General features: G+C 39.3%; 1 protein-coding gene across 2 annotated transcripts in view; it reads left to right on the top strand.

Moving 5' to 3' along the window:
- The first annotated feature begins 10,994 nt into the window (after window positions 1-10,994).
- The window catches only part of KDM3A (lysine demethylase 3A), a 54,272-nt gene continuing 47,631 nt past the window's right edge, over window positions 10,995-17,635 (top strand). For both annotated transcript variants that reach the window (XM_068564008.1, XM_068564009.1), the window contains exons 1-2: window positions 10,995-11,090; window positions 11,638-11,852. In XM_068564008.1, the coding sequence (XP_068420109.1) occupies window positions 11,667-11,852 (186 nt within the window). In that variant the 5' untranslated portion in view covers window positions 10,995-11,090; window positions 11,638-11,666. The remainder of the gene's footprint in view (window positions 11,091-11,637; window positions 11,853-17,635) is intronic.

The raw sequence follows: 17,635 nt of genomic DNA on the forward strand, positions 1-17,635 counted from the left end.
CATGTATCTCTTTGAATTATAGTTTTGTCTGGATATATGCCCAGGATTGGGATTGCTGGATCATATGGTAATTCTATTTTTAGTTTTCTGAGGAACCTCCATACTGTTTTCCATAGTGACTGCACCAAATTACATTCCCACCAACAGTGTAGGAGTGTTCCCTTTTCTCCACACCTTCTCCAGCATTTGTCATTTGTAGACTTTTTAATAATGGCCATTCTGACCAGTGTAAGGTGGTACCTCATTGTAGTTTTGATTTGCATTTCTCTAATTATTAGTGATGTTGAGCATCTTTTCATGTGCCTATTGGCCATCTGTATATCTTCTTCAGAGAAATGTCTATTTAGGTCTTCTGCCCATTTTTCGATTGGGTTTTATGTTGTTTATTTTAGATTCATAAGTTCTTAGATACTTTATTAGAAGATACAGATGCAAAAAAATAAATAAAATAGGTTATTTTTCAGTTGTTCTTAGTTTTCTGTTGGTACCTTTACTGTTTTACTTTTTCCTGCTTAACTCTTTGACCTTCTGGTGTGAGGTATGAGACAGGGAATTCAACTTTACCTTTTTTTCAGATGATTATTCAGTTTTTGCTGTGGGATCATGTGTCTTATTTGTGGCCACCTGTGTCATTTGAATCCCATTTCTATATCTGGGGATATTCTCATGTTATGTGCCCTGCCTCCTCATGTGGCTAGGAAAGAGGATTCCCCAGGTTCTCTTGTGGCTAAGAGGAATATGACCTAGGTTTCATTAACCAGGTATGCACAAGTGAGGTCTTGAGTTGGAAAAGAGCAGAATGAGGAGACAGTTTCCACCTGAATATAGTTCCTGAAGAGGGTGATGAAGTGCAGCAGAAAGTCATGAAGAAGTCAGCAGCAACAACAGCACATCTATGGTGGAAAGTATGGTGCCAGCACCAGAAATGGTGCAACCATTCCTTTGGGTAGCTGAACAAGCTAACTCAGTTTCCAAATGCTTCACTTCAAAGTCTAACTCTCCAACTCTTCTGGAAAATTTTTATTCTACCTCCTATTGCTTCATACATTAATTTTCTATTAAAACTATCAACAATGGACTCTATAACTGCAAATTAGGACCCCCAATTAATATATGTGCTGGCACCATTTATTGAACAATTCATCTTCTCCTCCCTGATCTGAATTGCACCTTTGATGGAATTCTGCTTCTGGAATGATGGAGTATTGAGGACCATATTCATCCCTCCTGCCTGAAACAAATTAAAAAACAAGGCAAACTATATGAAACAATGGGTCATAGACATAACATTGGATGGTGCAGAACTGAGAGAAGGGAAACAAATGAAGTGTGCCCTACAATTGCCCCAGCTTACTTTTTTTGAGAGAGGCTTCAGGTTACAGTGCAAGGAGTGGGAACCCAGGCAGAGCTTGGAGGTCTCCTTTAGTTGAACAGATAGAGTTGGGAGACTGGGGAGGCCAAGGAGGCTAGAGTTCACAGGGCAGGGTACCAGAAGGGAAATAGCTGCACAAAGAAAATGTTCTGGATAACTGTAAAAGGTCCACCTTGAGTAGTTAGCTAAATGCTTATCAGAGCATTTGAGTAAGTAAACTACCCATAGCTAGGGTAATAACTGTGTGAAAGGAACACAATCACCAGAGAGCTGGGAATAATCCATGGTTGTACCAGGCAGAGTAGAATGCATCATAATTCACTGGGCATTGGATAGGGTCCTCAGAAAGGCAAAATAAGCCTTAGACTAATTGCCTAAATAATGTGGTCAAATAAGTCCTGTGTAAGGACATTTTAAAAACAAGAAAATTATATCCATTGTCAAGAGAGAAAACAGTCAGTAGAACCAGACACAGAGCTGTCTCATATGTTGGCATAATCAAAATCCATACTTAAAATAACCATGATATATATGTAAAAGATTTAGTTGGAAAAGTGGACAACATATGTTAACAGATGGGGAATTTCCCCAGAAAGAGGAAAACTATAATAAAGGGCCAAGTGGAAATGCTAGGTATAAAAAAAAAAAATGATATAAGAAACAAAGAATTTTTTAAAGGGCAGGTTACACACAGGCATTAGATAGCTTCAAGACAAGTCATTAGAAATTACCCAAACCAAAATACAAAGAGGAAAAGAGTGAAAACAAAACAAAACAAAATATCTGAGTGTGTAGAACAATACTGAACAGTTTAATATATGTGTGAATGAATGCCCACAAGAACAGAGGTGGAATGAAAATATTTAAAGACATAATGGCTAAGAATTTTACTAAAATTAATTAAAGATATTAGCCCACAGATCTAAGAAGCTCAGTAAATCTACAGTAGTTTAAATACAAAGGAAACCACACCTAGGCACATCAGAGTCAAAATGCTAAAAACCAAAGGTAAAGAGAATATTTTGACAGCAGAGACTAAAAGATACATTACATACAGGGGAACAATGATAAGAATAATGTCTGACTTCTCATCAGGAATAATAGAGATCAAAAGATAATGTATTGGCATCTTTAAAGGTAAAAGGAAAAAAAAATCCCTGTCAATCTAGAATTCTATATCTAGCAAAAATATCCTTCAAAATGAAGGTAAAATTATGACTTTTTTTTTTTTTTTTGCCAAGCTTCACAGCTTGTGGGATCTTAGTACACTGACCAGGGATCAAACCTGGCCCCAGCAGTGAGAGCGCTGAGTCCTAACCACTGGACTGCCAAGGAATTCCCTAAAAGTATGACTTTTTAAACGGACAGAAGCTGAAAGAATTTATCTGCAGCACATCTGTACACTGTAAGATCTACTAAAATTAGTTCATTAGTGTAAAAGTGCTGGGCTCTACCTGAAAGCTGCAAAAATTAATGGTTTAGGTATATTTATAATTAACTGAATTAAACTTGTTCTATATAGAAAAATTAAGATCACTTATTTGAAAACAAAGATGAAGTCTTATCTTCCAATTTGCTTTCTCATTAATTCTTTCCAAAGTAAAATTCTAAATATCATTTCCCCCTTATGTTTTCTGTATTGTACTAATACTCCCCAAATCATTGAGCTGCTCTTAAAAAGAAAAAGGAAAAACAGCTTGACATTGTGTACATTATTTTTGTTGTTGTTGATCAAATCACACACATGGAAACTTGTAATACAACTGAGTGGAATATATATCAAATTCTTGGCTTAGCATTGTCAGTAGTCAGAATTACACAGTGAGCAATTATCAGATTATCAGATTATTTGTCCTTATGCCATCTAAATTACTGAATAAGTTGATAATCCATTTTTAAAAGTTCATTAGGCTGAAGGGAAATACTATGAAGTAGAAATCTGATTTTGCAGGAAGGAATGAACAGTAGCAGAAAGAGTTAAAATGTTGGAAAGTATAAAGGCAGAACAGATAAGACAAACAGAAACCAAACACTAAGAAAATAGACTTAAACCCAAACATATTCATAATTACTTTTTTTTTTTTTGGCTGCACTTCATGGCATGTGGGATCTTAGTTCCCCGACCAGCGATTGAACCCAAGCCCCCTGCAGTGGAAACACGGAGTCTTAATTACTGGACCGCCAGGGAAGTCCCCCATAATTACATTATTCATAATAGCCAAGAACTGAAAACAATTCAGATATTATACAGAGCATGGAGGTACAAAATATGGCATATTTAGACAATGGAATACTACCTAGCAATGAATGGAAATAAACATCTTATAGATATAATTACATGGATAAATCTCAAAAACATGCTGAGTAAAGGAAGCTAGACACGAAAGAATACATACTGTATTATGTCATTTAAATAAAATTCAGAAACAGGCAAAGTCAATTTATAGTAATAGACATTGGAACAAAGTTTACTCTGGGCAGGGGTATTGACTAGAAAATAACACTTAGGAACATTCAGGGGTCATGGAATGTTCTCTGTCAGGGTTTGGCAGATTTTTTCTGTAAGGGGGTAAAGAGTAAATATGTTAGGCTTTGGGGGTCATACAATCTCTGTTGTAGCATGAAATTAGCCATACATAAAACAACGAATGGGTGTGGCTGTGTTCTAAAAATTTTTTTTAGGCATCCCAAATCATTTAACTATGAAAAGCCAGAACTTATCATCATCAAGATTTAAAATCAGTTAATCACTTTTTGTTGGGGGAGAGGGGTAGATATTAAGAATCCAAACATGTATAATCTTTTATTTGGGAAACTTCGTAGGGATGATTACTACCCTGTGATTTCTTAGGAAGGAGACAGAAAGATTTGCATAAAAGAATTGTTTGTTCAACTTTAATGAACTAAATCCCTTTAGTTCTCACTTTGTTTTAGAGACCAGGGAAAGATCCAAACTTCTTAATTATAGATTATTTATCATCTCTTTCCTTAAGGGAATATTTGAGATCCAAGAATGCCTGTTTTTCAAAATTAAACTCAAAATGATTGGAGAAAGTTGAAAATTGACAGGATGTTAAATTATATTAGATAACAATACTATAGTTTTGTAAGAAAAGACTATTTTTAGAAGATGCACACTGGTGTATTTAGTGGTGAAGTTCAATGATATTTGCAAATTTGCGTGGTTCAGAAAAAAATTATATATATACATGTAAATAAAATTATATAAATAAAGCAACCACGGCAAAATGTTAATTGTTGAACTTAGATGGTAGGCATATGGGTAATATTTAAAATTTTTCATAATAAAGCATTGGGGGAAAAAAACAAACAATAGGTTGCATCTAGGAACTGTCCCATGTGAAATTTTCCCTCTTTCCCTTTTCCACTCATTGCACAGATTGTTGAGGTCGGAGTTGTAGAACAGAAAACAGCTGGAGAAATAACAATATATTCAGCCATAAGTCAACTAACTAAAAGACAAGTTCTACAAAACTTTTGAAACAATATTTTGTCACTTACAGAGTCATTCAGCCAGATGGTAAGAAGTCAGTAACTGAAATATATGATTTTAAGAAAGAGATTCTTTTGTGTGTGGGGGGGGGGCGTATTAGCCTTTCCAGTGGACTTAATCCAGGGAATTTATCTAGAGATATTTAGGGACCACATTTTGAAGACATTAAGGAAACTACAGAAGAAAATAAGTTATGAGGTCCCTCTGTTTACAGGTTGTGTTCTAATTTTATGTATAGACACTGAAATTTGAATTCTGCACAGTTTTCATGGTCACAAAATATTACTACTGTTTGGTTTTTTTCCAAACATTAAAAAATGTAAAAATATGGAATTCCCTGGTGGTCCAGTGGTTAGGACTTGGTGTGCTTCACTGCTGGGGCACTGGGTTCGATCTCTGGTCTGGCAACTAAGATCCCACAAGCCGCATGGGTGGGCAAAAAAAAAAAAAAAAAAGTAAAAATCATTCTTCATAGGCTGTAGAAAATTAGGTGGTGTGTCAGATTTGGCCTGTAGCCTGTAGTTGGCTGACCCCTATTCTACATCTTGATAGGGGTGTGGGTTATACGGATGTATGCATTTGTAAAATTGAAGGAACTGGTCACTTAAGATCTGTGCATTTCTCTGGAAATGATTCCTCAACAGAAAAATTCTTTAAAAAAAAAAAAGGAGGCAAGGAGCTTAGTACTGATGGTCTGCTTCATTAATTGTCACAGGTGCAATGCATTAACAGAAATAACATAAAACATTTAAATTTTCACACAAAACACTATTCTTGTGCTATTTAAGAGAAGCAGATTTAGACAGAAAATTGTATTCTAATTGTTCTGCAATTGAGGAATCAAGGTCCAAACAGACTCCAAATTTCTAGTTGCTAACTTTCTTAAGGGCTTTTGGAAACTTCTGACGTCCCTTGGGGTAAAAGTCAACTCGTTTAATTAGTGGCAGGATTTTGAATGTAATGTTTATGCTGGAGCTTGGATGATAGTTTTTACAAACTAATAGAAGTGATTTATGGCAATACCTCCAGGCTAAAATATATTTGTTGGAAGTGTCAATATCCTGCTTCTCAGTCCTCCATCTGCCTTGACTTCAGCTTATCCTTTGACCTCTGTGAATGGTTCTCCATATTGAAATTCTCTCCTGCCTTGTTTCCAGGATGCACCAGTCTCCTGTTCTCCTCCTACTTCTAAGGTATCTCTTAGTCTTCTCAGTGTCCTTTGCTGGTCCCTGAGTGAATGCTCTCCTTACCTTCCCCAGGCTCTAACTTCCAGTGCCAGGCTTTCCCCCAACGAGAGCAGTCTCTTCACCTTGTTTGGACTCTAACATACCACACCAGATGACCCTCATTCATGGATGCCCGCCTCACCTTACTTGGGCTCTAGGTATCCCATGCCAGGTTGACCTTCTGTATATCTACCCTTTTCATCCCACTTGGGCTCTGGGATGCCAGGCCGTAACTCCTAATTAGCTCAAATATTCCATGCCAGGCAGCCTCTTCTTATGAAAACCTACCTTACTCTGCACTCCTAATGGCTTTAGGACTGAAATGTTCAGGAAGAGGAAGAGAAAGACAAGGAGGAAGGAAAAGGGGAAGGAATCTTAAAATATTTTATTAGATTTTTTATATCAAGCTCTTTGATTCACCTGGAACTTATTTTTGTGAACGTTGATGTGGGGATCTGACTTTGTTATTTTTTCCTAATGGATAACAAATAGACCCCAAAGCATATATTGAATAGTTTATTGTTTACATTCATTTGAAATGCTGTGTTAATCATAAATTAATTGTTCATATATACATGGATTTGTTTCTGTAGTCTCTTAATTATTTACATACAGTAAGTCCCCTACATACGAACCTTCAAGTTGCGAACTTTCAAAGATGCCAACGTGCGTTCACATGACGAATCATTTAAGTTAGTTCACGCGTCTGGCATACATTGTCACGTGCGTGTATCCTCTACAAGTGGTTGTGCTTTTGTGTATTTTACTGTACGGTACTGTATAGAGTACAGTAGTAGAGTATCTTTATTTTAAGCTAGATCTGCAAGAGGATGACTTCATTGAACTCCTTGCTGTGTAACACAAGGAGCTTCACTGAAGACCTGATGGAATTGGAGGCCCAGAGAAAGAAGGAAGAGAGACAAGAGGAAGAAGAAGTAACTGAAGAACCAAAGAGATTCACGATGCAGGAAATGGCAAGGGGATTTTCTTTATTTGGGAGGCACTGTTAGTTTTTGAGGCATAGAACCCGAACCTAGAATGGTACACGAAGGTTGCAGCAGCCGTTCAGAATGCAATCCAGTGCTACCATGTCATCTATGATGAGAAAAAAAAGAGCTAGTACCCAGACATCACTGGATCATTTTTTCAAGAGGGTAGATAGAATTGAATCCAGCAAGGAACCAGAACCTGTGCCATCAATGTCAGGTGTGACTGAAATTGCAGCTTGCCCACCATCTCCTCTTGCTGATGATCCTTCAGCTCTGCCATCTCCCACCTCCCCTCCCTCCTCCAGTCAGTAACTCTTCTTGCCTGTTCACTTGATGCCAGCCCCTGTATGCCAGCTGTTGTACTATACTACTGTACTTTTCAAGGTACTGTACTGTTAAGATTAAAAATGTTTTATTTTTTGTGTTTGTTTTTTATGTATTATTTGCATGAAAAGTATTATAAACTTATTACAGTGCAGTACTATATAGCCGATTGTGTTAGTTGGGTACCTAGGCTAACTTTGTTGGACTTACAAACAAATTGGACTTACGAATGCACTCTTGGAACGGAACTCGTTTGTATGTAGGGGACTTACTGTATTTCTATTTTGATTCTTTCATTCACTGAAAGAAATTTAATTTGAAAGTAGTTTAATTTGAGGAGAAATGACATCTTTATCAAGTGATATAAGGAAATGGAATTTTTCAAATCTTTTATGCATACATTTTATGGATATCTTTCCATTGGTAAAGTTCTACAATTTTCTTCATACAGGTTTTGTTCATTTCATGTTATGGTTTTTTCCAAGGTATTCTGTAGCTTTCATGATCATAAATGGTTTCATTTTTTCTGTTTTATGTTGTAATTGATGCTTGTTGAGGAATAGGAATTCTTTGGATCTTTTTTTGTTGATTTTTTATTGCACCACCTTCTCGACGCTTGTATTAGTTCTAATAATTTGTCATGAATACTCTTGAGTGTTAATGTAGTAAACTACATTCATAGGATTTAAAATATAGCTTTAAATTTCAAAAGTAACATGAATACTTTTGCCTTATAAAAATAAGAGAATTACAAACAATGCTAAATCACCTTTGACCAACACCCCCAATACTAGTGTTCACCCTCCAATACTAATAACCATCATTATGAGTTTTAATATATATATTTCATAGAACACATATAGTGTAATTTTTGTGTGTGTATTTTCAAATATTGCCAAATGCAACTTTTTCATTCAAAATGTGTTTTGCTAATCTATCCTTATTGGTACATCTAAATATATTTCATTCCCTTTCAAATGCTCTACAGCTTTTCACTATATGTATCACATTTCATTTATTTATTTAGTTGAAGCACATTTTGATTATTTCTAATTATTCACAGCCACAAACAATGCTGAAATGAACAACCTTGTTGATGTCTCCTAGTTCATATTTGCAGGCGTTTTTCTAAGGTGGGTGTCTTATATTCCTAGGTTTGTAGGAAGTTTAAAGTTATTTTTTAATCATGAATAAGCATTAAATATGTGTGTGCTCTTAATATTCCTAGTTTTCATGGTAGTTCAGTGTTCATTGTGAGTGTGTGTTCTTTTCAGCCTCTACTAAAATGAACACAATTTTTCTCTTTTAACCTGTTGTGGTGATATATAGTAATTTTCTAATCTCGAAATATCCTCATATTCATATAATAATCCTAATTAATCATGGTGATTATTTTAAAAATATACTGCTGGATTTAACTTGCTGATATTGTATATAAGAATTTTCTATCTCTGTTCATAAGTGTGATTGAACTATAGTTTTCCTTTCTTGTACTCTACTGGTTCAGATTGGATAATAGGGGTTTGCAAGTTTTATAAAATGCATTGGATATCTTTCCATCTTTCCTAAGTTCTGGAACCATGAATGTAACCTAGGAATTATATGTTATTTGAAGTTTGATAGAACTTGTTCCTGGCTATTTTTTTTTCAAATCAATAGTTAATTATGTAATCTAGATCCTCCATACCCTCACTTATTTTAAAAATCTGAGATGCCTCTTTCTGGGGTAGATGTATTTATAAATATCTTCAGTATACTCTTATTACAAATTGTCAAAAATTTCTCATAAGTTTAGTCTTAGCATAGGCTAGAATATGTTCCCAGAGTCACAATAGTTCAAGAGTGTGTGTTATCTTTGTGGACTTTATCCTTTATTAGTATAAAATCCTTTTCTCTTTGATGCCTTTGCTTTCAATTATATTAACATTGCTATATCGCTTTTCTTCAATTACCATTAGATTACAAACTCTTTTAACCCACCATTTTCAAGCTTTCTGTGTTGTTGTTGGAGTTTGCTGGTGGTCAATTTACAGATGGATTTTATTTTTAATCCAGTGTGTCTTTTTAAGGTCTGAGTAAATTAACCCACTTATATTTATTGTAAATACTGATATTTAGACTTACTCCTCTAATTTTTTTTTTTTTTTTTGTATTTACTGTATTTCTGCTTAGGTTTTTTTTTTTTCTTCTTTTTTTATTCCTCCCTTCTTCCCATTCTGACTTATGTTGTACTGGACATGTTTTCTTTGTTCCATTTCCCCCCTTTTCAATGGTCTGCAAATTAAAAGTCAAATTAATTCTTCAGTGTTTATTCTTAATTAAAATTTTTATTTAATGTCATGTATTCAGAACATATATTTTGAAAATCAACACCTGGAGTTAACTTGTACCTATAATTCCTTGAATACATTTCTGAACTTTTTCCGATTCTCAGTTTTCACACTTGTAAAATTGGGAGCTTGAGTTCTTCACTTAATCTTCATTTAATCTTAAAGATTAAATGTGATGCCAGGTCAAGCATCAGCCTTTATAAAATAAGAGATCTTCAATTACTTCATTCCATGTTTTCTTCATTCAACCAAAAAACTTCAGGTCCAAAAGACACAATCACCTCTCAACTCCTTTGTCCTTCAAAGACACCTCCTCTTCATATCTCTTACATCATTATGACCTTGATCTAGTCTTTCCATTTCTTTGTAAGACTCAGAATATCTTTTCATCCTCCCTTTACATTAAAAAACAAAAAGAAAAAAACCCATTCTGCGTTGTACTGAACAGCATCTTTTGCTTTAGATTTAATTAACGTCATTTCCCAGGGACTCCATGCCTTTCTTCATTTTTCCTTCAAAATGGCGGACTTTAGACGTTCCATGATCAGCACCACGTGCGCCTGCGCCTCCCGCGGCCATTTCGCCCAGCAGCCCAAGCTCCAGCCTCTGCTCTGCAAAGCGCCTGCGCACGAGTCTCCAGCGCACCGTTGCTCCTCCCTCTAGCTGAGTACGCTTCAAACCGCACGTTCCTGTCCCTTCCCTCCCCCGCTGACTCTGCACCGCCCTCACCCGTTTCCTGTGATATTCTTCCGCCAAGTGAAAAGCCTATCTTCGGTCGACAGCCTACGCACTTGAAAAGCAATCCAATAAGCACTTACAGCCCTGGGGTTCGCCATTCAGTCTTATCTGTGCACCACTGCAATTTTCCTCTGGGTCCTAAAGTTGATGACCGATTTCTCGGGACTTTTTTGCATCCTGTGGGGCAACAAATGGAAAGAATGGCTGTGGCGGAGGGATCCCTCGCTTACGCTCGGTGTACTTTAACCTAATGGGGGTCATCCGGGAGTCGGAAGGGGGAGGGGAAAGGGAGGAGGCAGCCGAGGAATTGTTTTTTTCTCTCGCCCCGCCCTCGCCGGGGCGGCCAATGGCGATGGGCTCCTTCCCCACGAGTCTCGCCCAGCTCCTTGGACTCAGCCAATGAGCGATGGAAGCGGCTCCGAGGGGGCGGGCCCGGGAGGCTGTGCGTGTCTTGTGAGAGCTCTTGAACCAAGTCAGAGAGCTAGAGTCGGCTGGGCGGCTGGAAACGGTGGCCGCCGCCGGTGACTCAGGGAGGCGGGAGGCGGGAGGCGGGGTAAGAGCGCCGCGGCCTCGGCTGAGGGGAGCGGAGGAAGAAAGGTGAAGGCGCCAAGCCCGCGGCCCCGCCGCCCCCGCGCCGCGGCGCAGGCTGGGGGTCTGCGGCCGAGTAGAAGGGTGTCGGGGCGGGGCGGGGCGGCGGGGCAAGTGCGGAACGGCGGGCTCGTCCCTCCCGCGGGGCTGCCCGGGGCGGGGACCCGGCCGCCTGGGACGGGCCCTCTGCTTCGGGGCCTTTTCTTTTCCGGGGTGAGGGGCGAACACTTTGAAATCCACTTAAGCCACAGATAATTCTCCCCTCACTCTGTCTGCGTTTAGGTTTCAGGTTTTGGAAAAGCGAAACTTGGGAGAGCCAGGGTCACGCGACGCTTGGGCCAGTGTTTGCGGTGGGGGAGGGATCGGGGGGCGGGGAGGGCGCGGGTGGAGAGATCGGGTGCGGGGTCCTCCGTCTCACCCGCCGCCGCCGCCGGGGGTCCCCTCCTCCGATCGGGATTAGGACCCTTTCCTCCGCCCTGGCCTCCCCCACCGACCTCTCTTCCCGGCCCCCTCCCGCCGGCCGCCCCCGTTGCATTTTGTTTTTGTGTTTTTGCAGGGAGGAGCCCTTCCTGCAGCGTGGAAACCATGGTGCTCACGCTCGGAGAAAGTTGGCCAGTATTGGTAGGGAAGCGATTCCTCAGTCTGTCCGCAGCCGACGGCAGCGACGGCGGCCACGACAGCTGGGACTTGGAGCGCGTCGCCGAGTGGCCCTGGCTCTCCGGGACCATTCGAGCCGTCTCCCACACCGACGTTACTAAGAAGGATCTGAAGGTAAAACCGGCTCCCGGGCCTCGGCAGTCGGACGTTTCCTAGTTACCTTGGTAACGAGACAGCCAGCAACCCTCCCTCCCCTTTTCTGAAAAGGCGACCAGAAAGTTGGCATCTGATCTGAAGGTGCAGAAAAGTAGACCTTGAAAGTCTTTGAAATGGTGTGTAGAGCGAGGTGTGTTTGGCCTAGAGTTGCCCGTGTTTAATAATGGGCTTAGGGTTGCTCAGACATGATTAGTTATTGCACGCGCTGTGCCTCATTAGGGCTGTACGATGATTTCTCCGAAGGGGGAGTGTTGTTAACATTAAGTTGGGCAAGTGGGTGACGTTTGGAATCATTGAGAATTGAGCGCTAGTGCTTAGAAGTGCTTTCAGTCGGGTTTTTTGTTTGTTCCTTCTAATTTCTTCACCCAACTTCTTAAACTTTCAGACTTAGAAGTGTGAGTGTAGAGGAAGGAGCTTAATTCTCTTCAGTATATTAAGGTGGGTATTTGTCCGTATATGGTGGGTCAGGGCAGGAGTGGGTTCCTGGTTGTCTCTGATGAGTCTGTGAGTGGGTGTGGGATATGACCATATATGGAGGGCTGGGGTGGAGCTGCCCCTTATATGGTGTGTTGGAGGGATGGCTTTGAAATATTCCATTTGGGTGTTTGAGGGGAGGGAGAGAAATGGGAACAAGTGCGGCCAGTGATTTTTAATCAGAATGACACGCAGAACCTTTTTCAGTTAGATCTTTTCAAAAAGAGATGAATTCTGATCGTACTCCCTAATAGAAGTATTGGTGTGAAAGGATTGTGTGGAAACTACCAGTGAGGAAGCCATTGTACCAACAAAGACTCCTTTGTGCAAAAATAACTGAAAAAAGGTCCCCAACAAAGACTCCGAAGTGGTGATAACTTGAAGGAAGCTTGTCAGAACAGAAGAGTTTTCCATCCTGGGTAACGGATATGTTTCAGTATCTTCACTTGGTCATTATCTTTGCTTTTTCTTGAAAACTGCTCAAATAAGGGAAGCAAGTTTTCGCATTGGCAGTTGAATATATGTTGATTGCTGAAACACTGTTCAAGGAATTGGCATAACCTGTGTTCTGACCCAGAAAGTTTTGACCCTTGAGCCCACCTTCTTAATCATCGTGCTCCCTGATCAAAGGCTCTGCCACCAGAGGACTCCTGTCATACACTGTGAAATTTGGTTTCACTCCTAGCAAGGTGCGTTTTGATGTTTACAGAAAGAAGGTAATGTGGTACAGCCTATTTGCTTAGGCTAATAATCTTTCTCAATAAAATGGGCTTTGTGTAGTAGATTTCAGTCATAGTTGTGGCGCTTTATTTCACCTGCCAAGTAAAATTCTCTCTAGTGCATTTGTTTTTACCCGATTTGAGTGGAAACAAGATTAATCCTTACAGTCTTTAGTTCTTTGGCAGATGATGAGACACTAGGTGTTTCCTTACTCAGCAGTGATTGCGGACCTGTTCGGTTAGGAAGGGAATCTAGGAGGTCCTTTATGTGTGTTCTTTTTAATCTCCACATTCCCCCACACCCAGCCTTTGAAGTGGTGGTGATATCTTCATTTTCAGAATAAAGAAATAGATTTAGGAAAGGAAATCTTGTCTAGACTTGCATAGTTGGCTATGTGTGTCTTCCACTGCACTAAGGTGCCTAACCTGGAGGCGACGGGGATTTTAATTCAAGAACAATTTTGACTGTAGTGGATTTTTTGCTTTACCTACAGACTTCACAACTCAGCCCTCATGTAAGAAATCTACTCAGTGTCTCTTTTCCAATCATGATTTATTGCTGCATTCCTTAATTGAGTAGCAGATAAAGTAATTGGTTTAAGTTTAAGGGCATGTTGTGTTAGCAAAAACACAGTTTTTGAAACATTGAAACCAATTGTGTTTGGCGGGATGCAGGCAGGAACTGAGTAACTAAGACAATGCCTAAGACCTGGGCTTAGGGATATTGAGTTTTTGGGGGTGGGTTGGGGGACTGCAATGAATATGAATGAATGAAATTCAAGTAGTGTGCAACTGTTTTAGTACTGATAGAAGTACAAGTCTGTCTAGACTGACTTGCTTCCTTAGTTGAGGTTGAAATTAATGAGACCAAGGCTTGTTAACTTTGTTTCATCTAGAGAAAGACTTTGTAACAAAGTCACTTACTCAGATACAATGTTTAGTAGTTGATTACAAAGAAGTTAGGTGAAGACATAATAGATACTTATCATGCAGTAAATACTTTCATTTAATCCTCACAAAAATCCTAGATAGTAAACCACATTTTTTAGTGTTAGAAATTGAGGCTTAAACAAGTTAAATAACTTGACCAAGTTTGTCTCCAGATCTTAAACACTAGGCTTTAATAAGAGTGAGGTTAGAGCAACTCTCTTTTGCTGGGTTCAGTATCCCCAGCACTGAGAACATTGCTTGGCATGTAGTTTTTGCTAAAATATTTGAACAAATGAAGGAATCATAAAATTGTTACTTGTATATAGAAAAGCAGTTTAGAAATTATCTTCTGATGGAACATTGGCATTCTCTTTAACTGGGATAACAACAGATCTTAATTAGGTGTGATTATAAGGACTTCTTTAACCTTATTTTTATGCTACTCTGTTTGAGTGTGAGGCAGATTGCTTCCTAACTGGCTTTATTCCTTATGCATGCTGGGAATGCCTTCCTTCCCCAACTTGTTTGTCTAGGTTTTTTCCTTGCTTTGAACCTACTTTTTCCTTGAGTCTTCTGCCCCTTCTTAGTTCTTTGGGATGTCCTTAGCAGATGAGTAGTATTTGCCAACTATATGTACCATTTCCTGCTGTTAAAGCCCTTTTTGGCAATTGGATGCCTTGACCAATCAATGCCTAGTTTTTTCATCCTTGCATACAGTTGAGACTTGAATGTTGGTGGATTCTGTTGACAGTCAACCCATGTAAAATGAGAAACTCTTAGCACAGTGTAATAAAAACCGTTTACCCCTATAAAGGAATGCTGGACTCTGGGATTTTAGATAAGAGTCTAGGTGTAAGAAGACATAAATAGAAGCATAATGAATTAATTCCTAATTTGTGAAGTAGTGAAATAAGTGGTATTCTGTACCGTAGTACTGGGCATAGAGTAGATATGTCATTAAAAACTTCGTGATTAAAAACCATGCCATTGTGTAAGTGCCTACTTTTAAACTTGGAAACACTTTAGTTGGCCATTCTGATAGTTTTCATAATCATATACTTAGGTAAGATTAGTGTATACTAAAAGTGGAGGTTTTGAGGTTGGCTTGATTAGATAATATTAATTCATATATCTTAAAGGAAAGAGATTTATCCATCTGGGAAGAACAGCTTGAAATAATTAACTTGAAATATCCAACATCTGGTCAAGAAATTTTATAGGCTAATAGGCACGTATTTACAAAATGCCCTATATGTTAAATAGGAAATTTGGAAATTATAGGTAGTAAGTTGTAATTAATAGGCCTTTTTCTGGCCTTTGGAGTCAGACAGCACAGATAACATCTCCTTTGTGGAGCAAGGGATTGTGGAGGAAAGAACACAATTTAGAATGAGAACTAGTATCTGTCACTTTGCAGGAGCTTGGTCAAATCACATTAGTTCCCCCTGAATTTGAATTCTTACTGTTGTTTTTTTTAAATAGAAATTTCTGTAAAAGAGGCTTTTGGTGCGGGGGGGGGGGTGTCCTTATATATAGAACTTCAGACCTCAAGGCACAAATGAAAGATATGTGGTTATGATAAACAGGAAACTTTTAAAGAATGTTTAAGAAAGCTCACAACTTGTTGGTTTCATTATATTTTTTAAAAAGTCATCTTTTTAAATGTGAAGTTTTGACCAACACAACCTAATACTTCAAAGTATTATTATTTATTTTTAAAGAACTAAACTTATTTATTTTATTTTATTTTATTAAAACACTTTTATTATTTATTTATTTATTTATTTATTTTTGGCTGTGTTGGGTCTTCGTTTCTGTGCGAGGGCTTTCTCTAGTTGCGGAGAGCGGGGGCCACTCTTCATCGCGGTGCGCGGGCCTCTCACTATCGCGGCCTCCAGACGCGCAGGCTCCAGACGCGCAGGCTCAGCATTTGTGGCTCACGGGCCTAGTTGCTCCGCGGCATGTGGGATCTTCCCAGGCCAGGGCTTGAACCCGTGTCCCCTGCGTTGGCAGGCAGATTCTTAACCACTGCGCCACCAGGGAAGCCCCAAACTTATTTATTTTTAAAGAACTAAACTTAATTTTCAGATTACTCAAAAATTGAGATATAGGGACTTCCCTGGTGGCACAGTGGTTAAGAATCCTCCTGCCAATGCAGGGGACACGGGTTCGAGCCCTGGTCCGGGAAGATCCCACATGCTGCAGAGCAACTGAGCCCGTGCGCCACAACTACTGAGCCTGTGCTCTAGAGCCTGTGAGCCACAAGTACTGAGCCCGTGTGCCACAACTCCTGAAGCCCGCGTGCCTAGAGCCCGTGCTCTGCAACAAGAGAAGCCACCACAGTGAGAAGCCCGCGCACCGCAACGAAGAGTAGCACCCGCTCGCTGCAACCAGAGAAAGCCTGTGCGCAGCAATGAAGACCCAATGCAGCCAAAAATAAATAATAAATAAATAAATAAATTTATATTAAAAAAATTGAGATATAAAGAGGGACCTTGTCTAAAATTTGGTTTAGGGTTGATCATAAGCTTTATAGATAGCTTATAGATATGATAAGAACTGTGATATTGCAAACATTTTGGGAAGCCACTTAAGATCTTAGATTACTTTTTTTCTGAGTAGATGTTAGATAATCATATTGAAGTCTTCCTCCTCCCATTCCTAACTGAAGAAGTGATACTCTGATAAATTAAGATTTGAATTACCACGGAGGTCTTAAAACTACCTAGTCTCCTTGCCAGATACTTAACATAAATTGCCTTTAAAATCTACCTAACAATTCAGTGAAGGGTGGGTGTTAGTACTTTCATTTTGAAGCTACCAGAACACAAGATTCAGAGAGCTTAGCTTCTTGACCTCGGTACAGTTAATTGGTTTCCTTTGTAATCCTACATATTTTATTTTATGCATGTAAAATCATTCTAAGAAAGCTTCAACATAGCTGGTATTCAAACCCAGATCTCTCTGGTTCTGATGTTGTAGATGTGCATTCCTCTTACACTACATTGATGGGAAAACTGTCATCCAAAGCTTAGTTGGGTTTGAGGTTGATGTGCTGTGGGGCAAAAAGACTAGGGGAGATGTCGGAGGACCTGGATTCTGTGGCTAGGCAAACAGAAAGGAAGATAGGCAGTCTCTGAAGCCCGATGTGAAGGACCACTGGTTGGTTATGGTGATGGATGGAATACACAGAACCAAGGTAGAGTACGCAGGGCCTTGTCACATAGTAGGTGGTTAACACATTTACACTTATTCTGTAATAACTGCAAGGTTAAAAGCCTGCCATACCAAGAAGATATGCAGCTTCTCAGGGGAAGTTGCCTGGGAAATTAGGGGTGCATATTTTGTGGTTGGGGGAGAAGGATAGGATGGGTCTCAAATTATATTGATTTTAAAGATTGATAGTCTATAGCCATAAAACTGGAAAAGTTTGGGATTGAGGCTAGTGGTATATCAGTTGGGAACTTCCTGCCTTCCAAATGGATGAGAGAAACAAGGTAAGAGCCCAATTCAGAGAGAAATTTATTCATTCAACAAGTATTTGAGTACTGACTGATGAAATACATGGTAAGTAAAAGAAGACAGACTTTGACCGATTAGAGTTTTTAATATGTCAAT

This window comes from Eschrichtius robustus, chromosome 15 (assembly GCF_028021215.1).
Source record: "Eschrichtius robustus isolate mEscRob2 chromosome 15, mEscRob2.pri, whole genome shotgun sequence".
Classification (NCBI taxonomy): Eukaryota; Metazoa; Chordata; class Mammalia; order Artiodactyla; family Eschrichtiidae; genus Eschrichtius; species Eschrichtius robustus.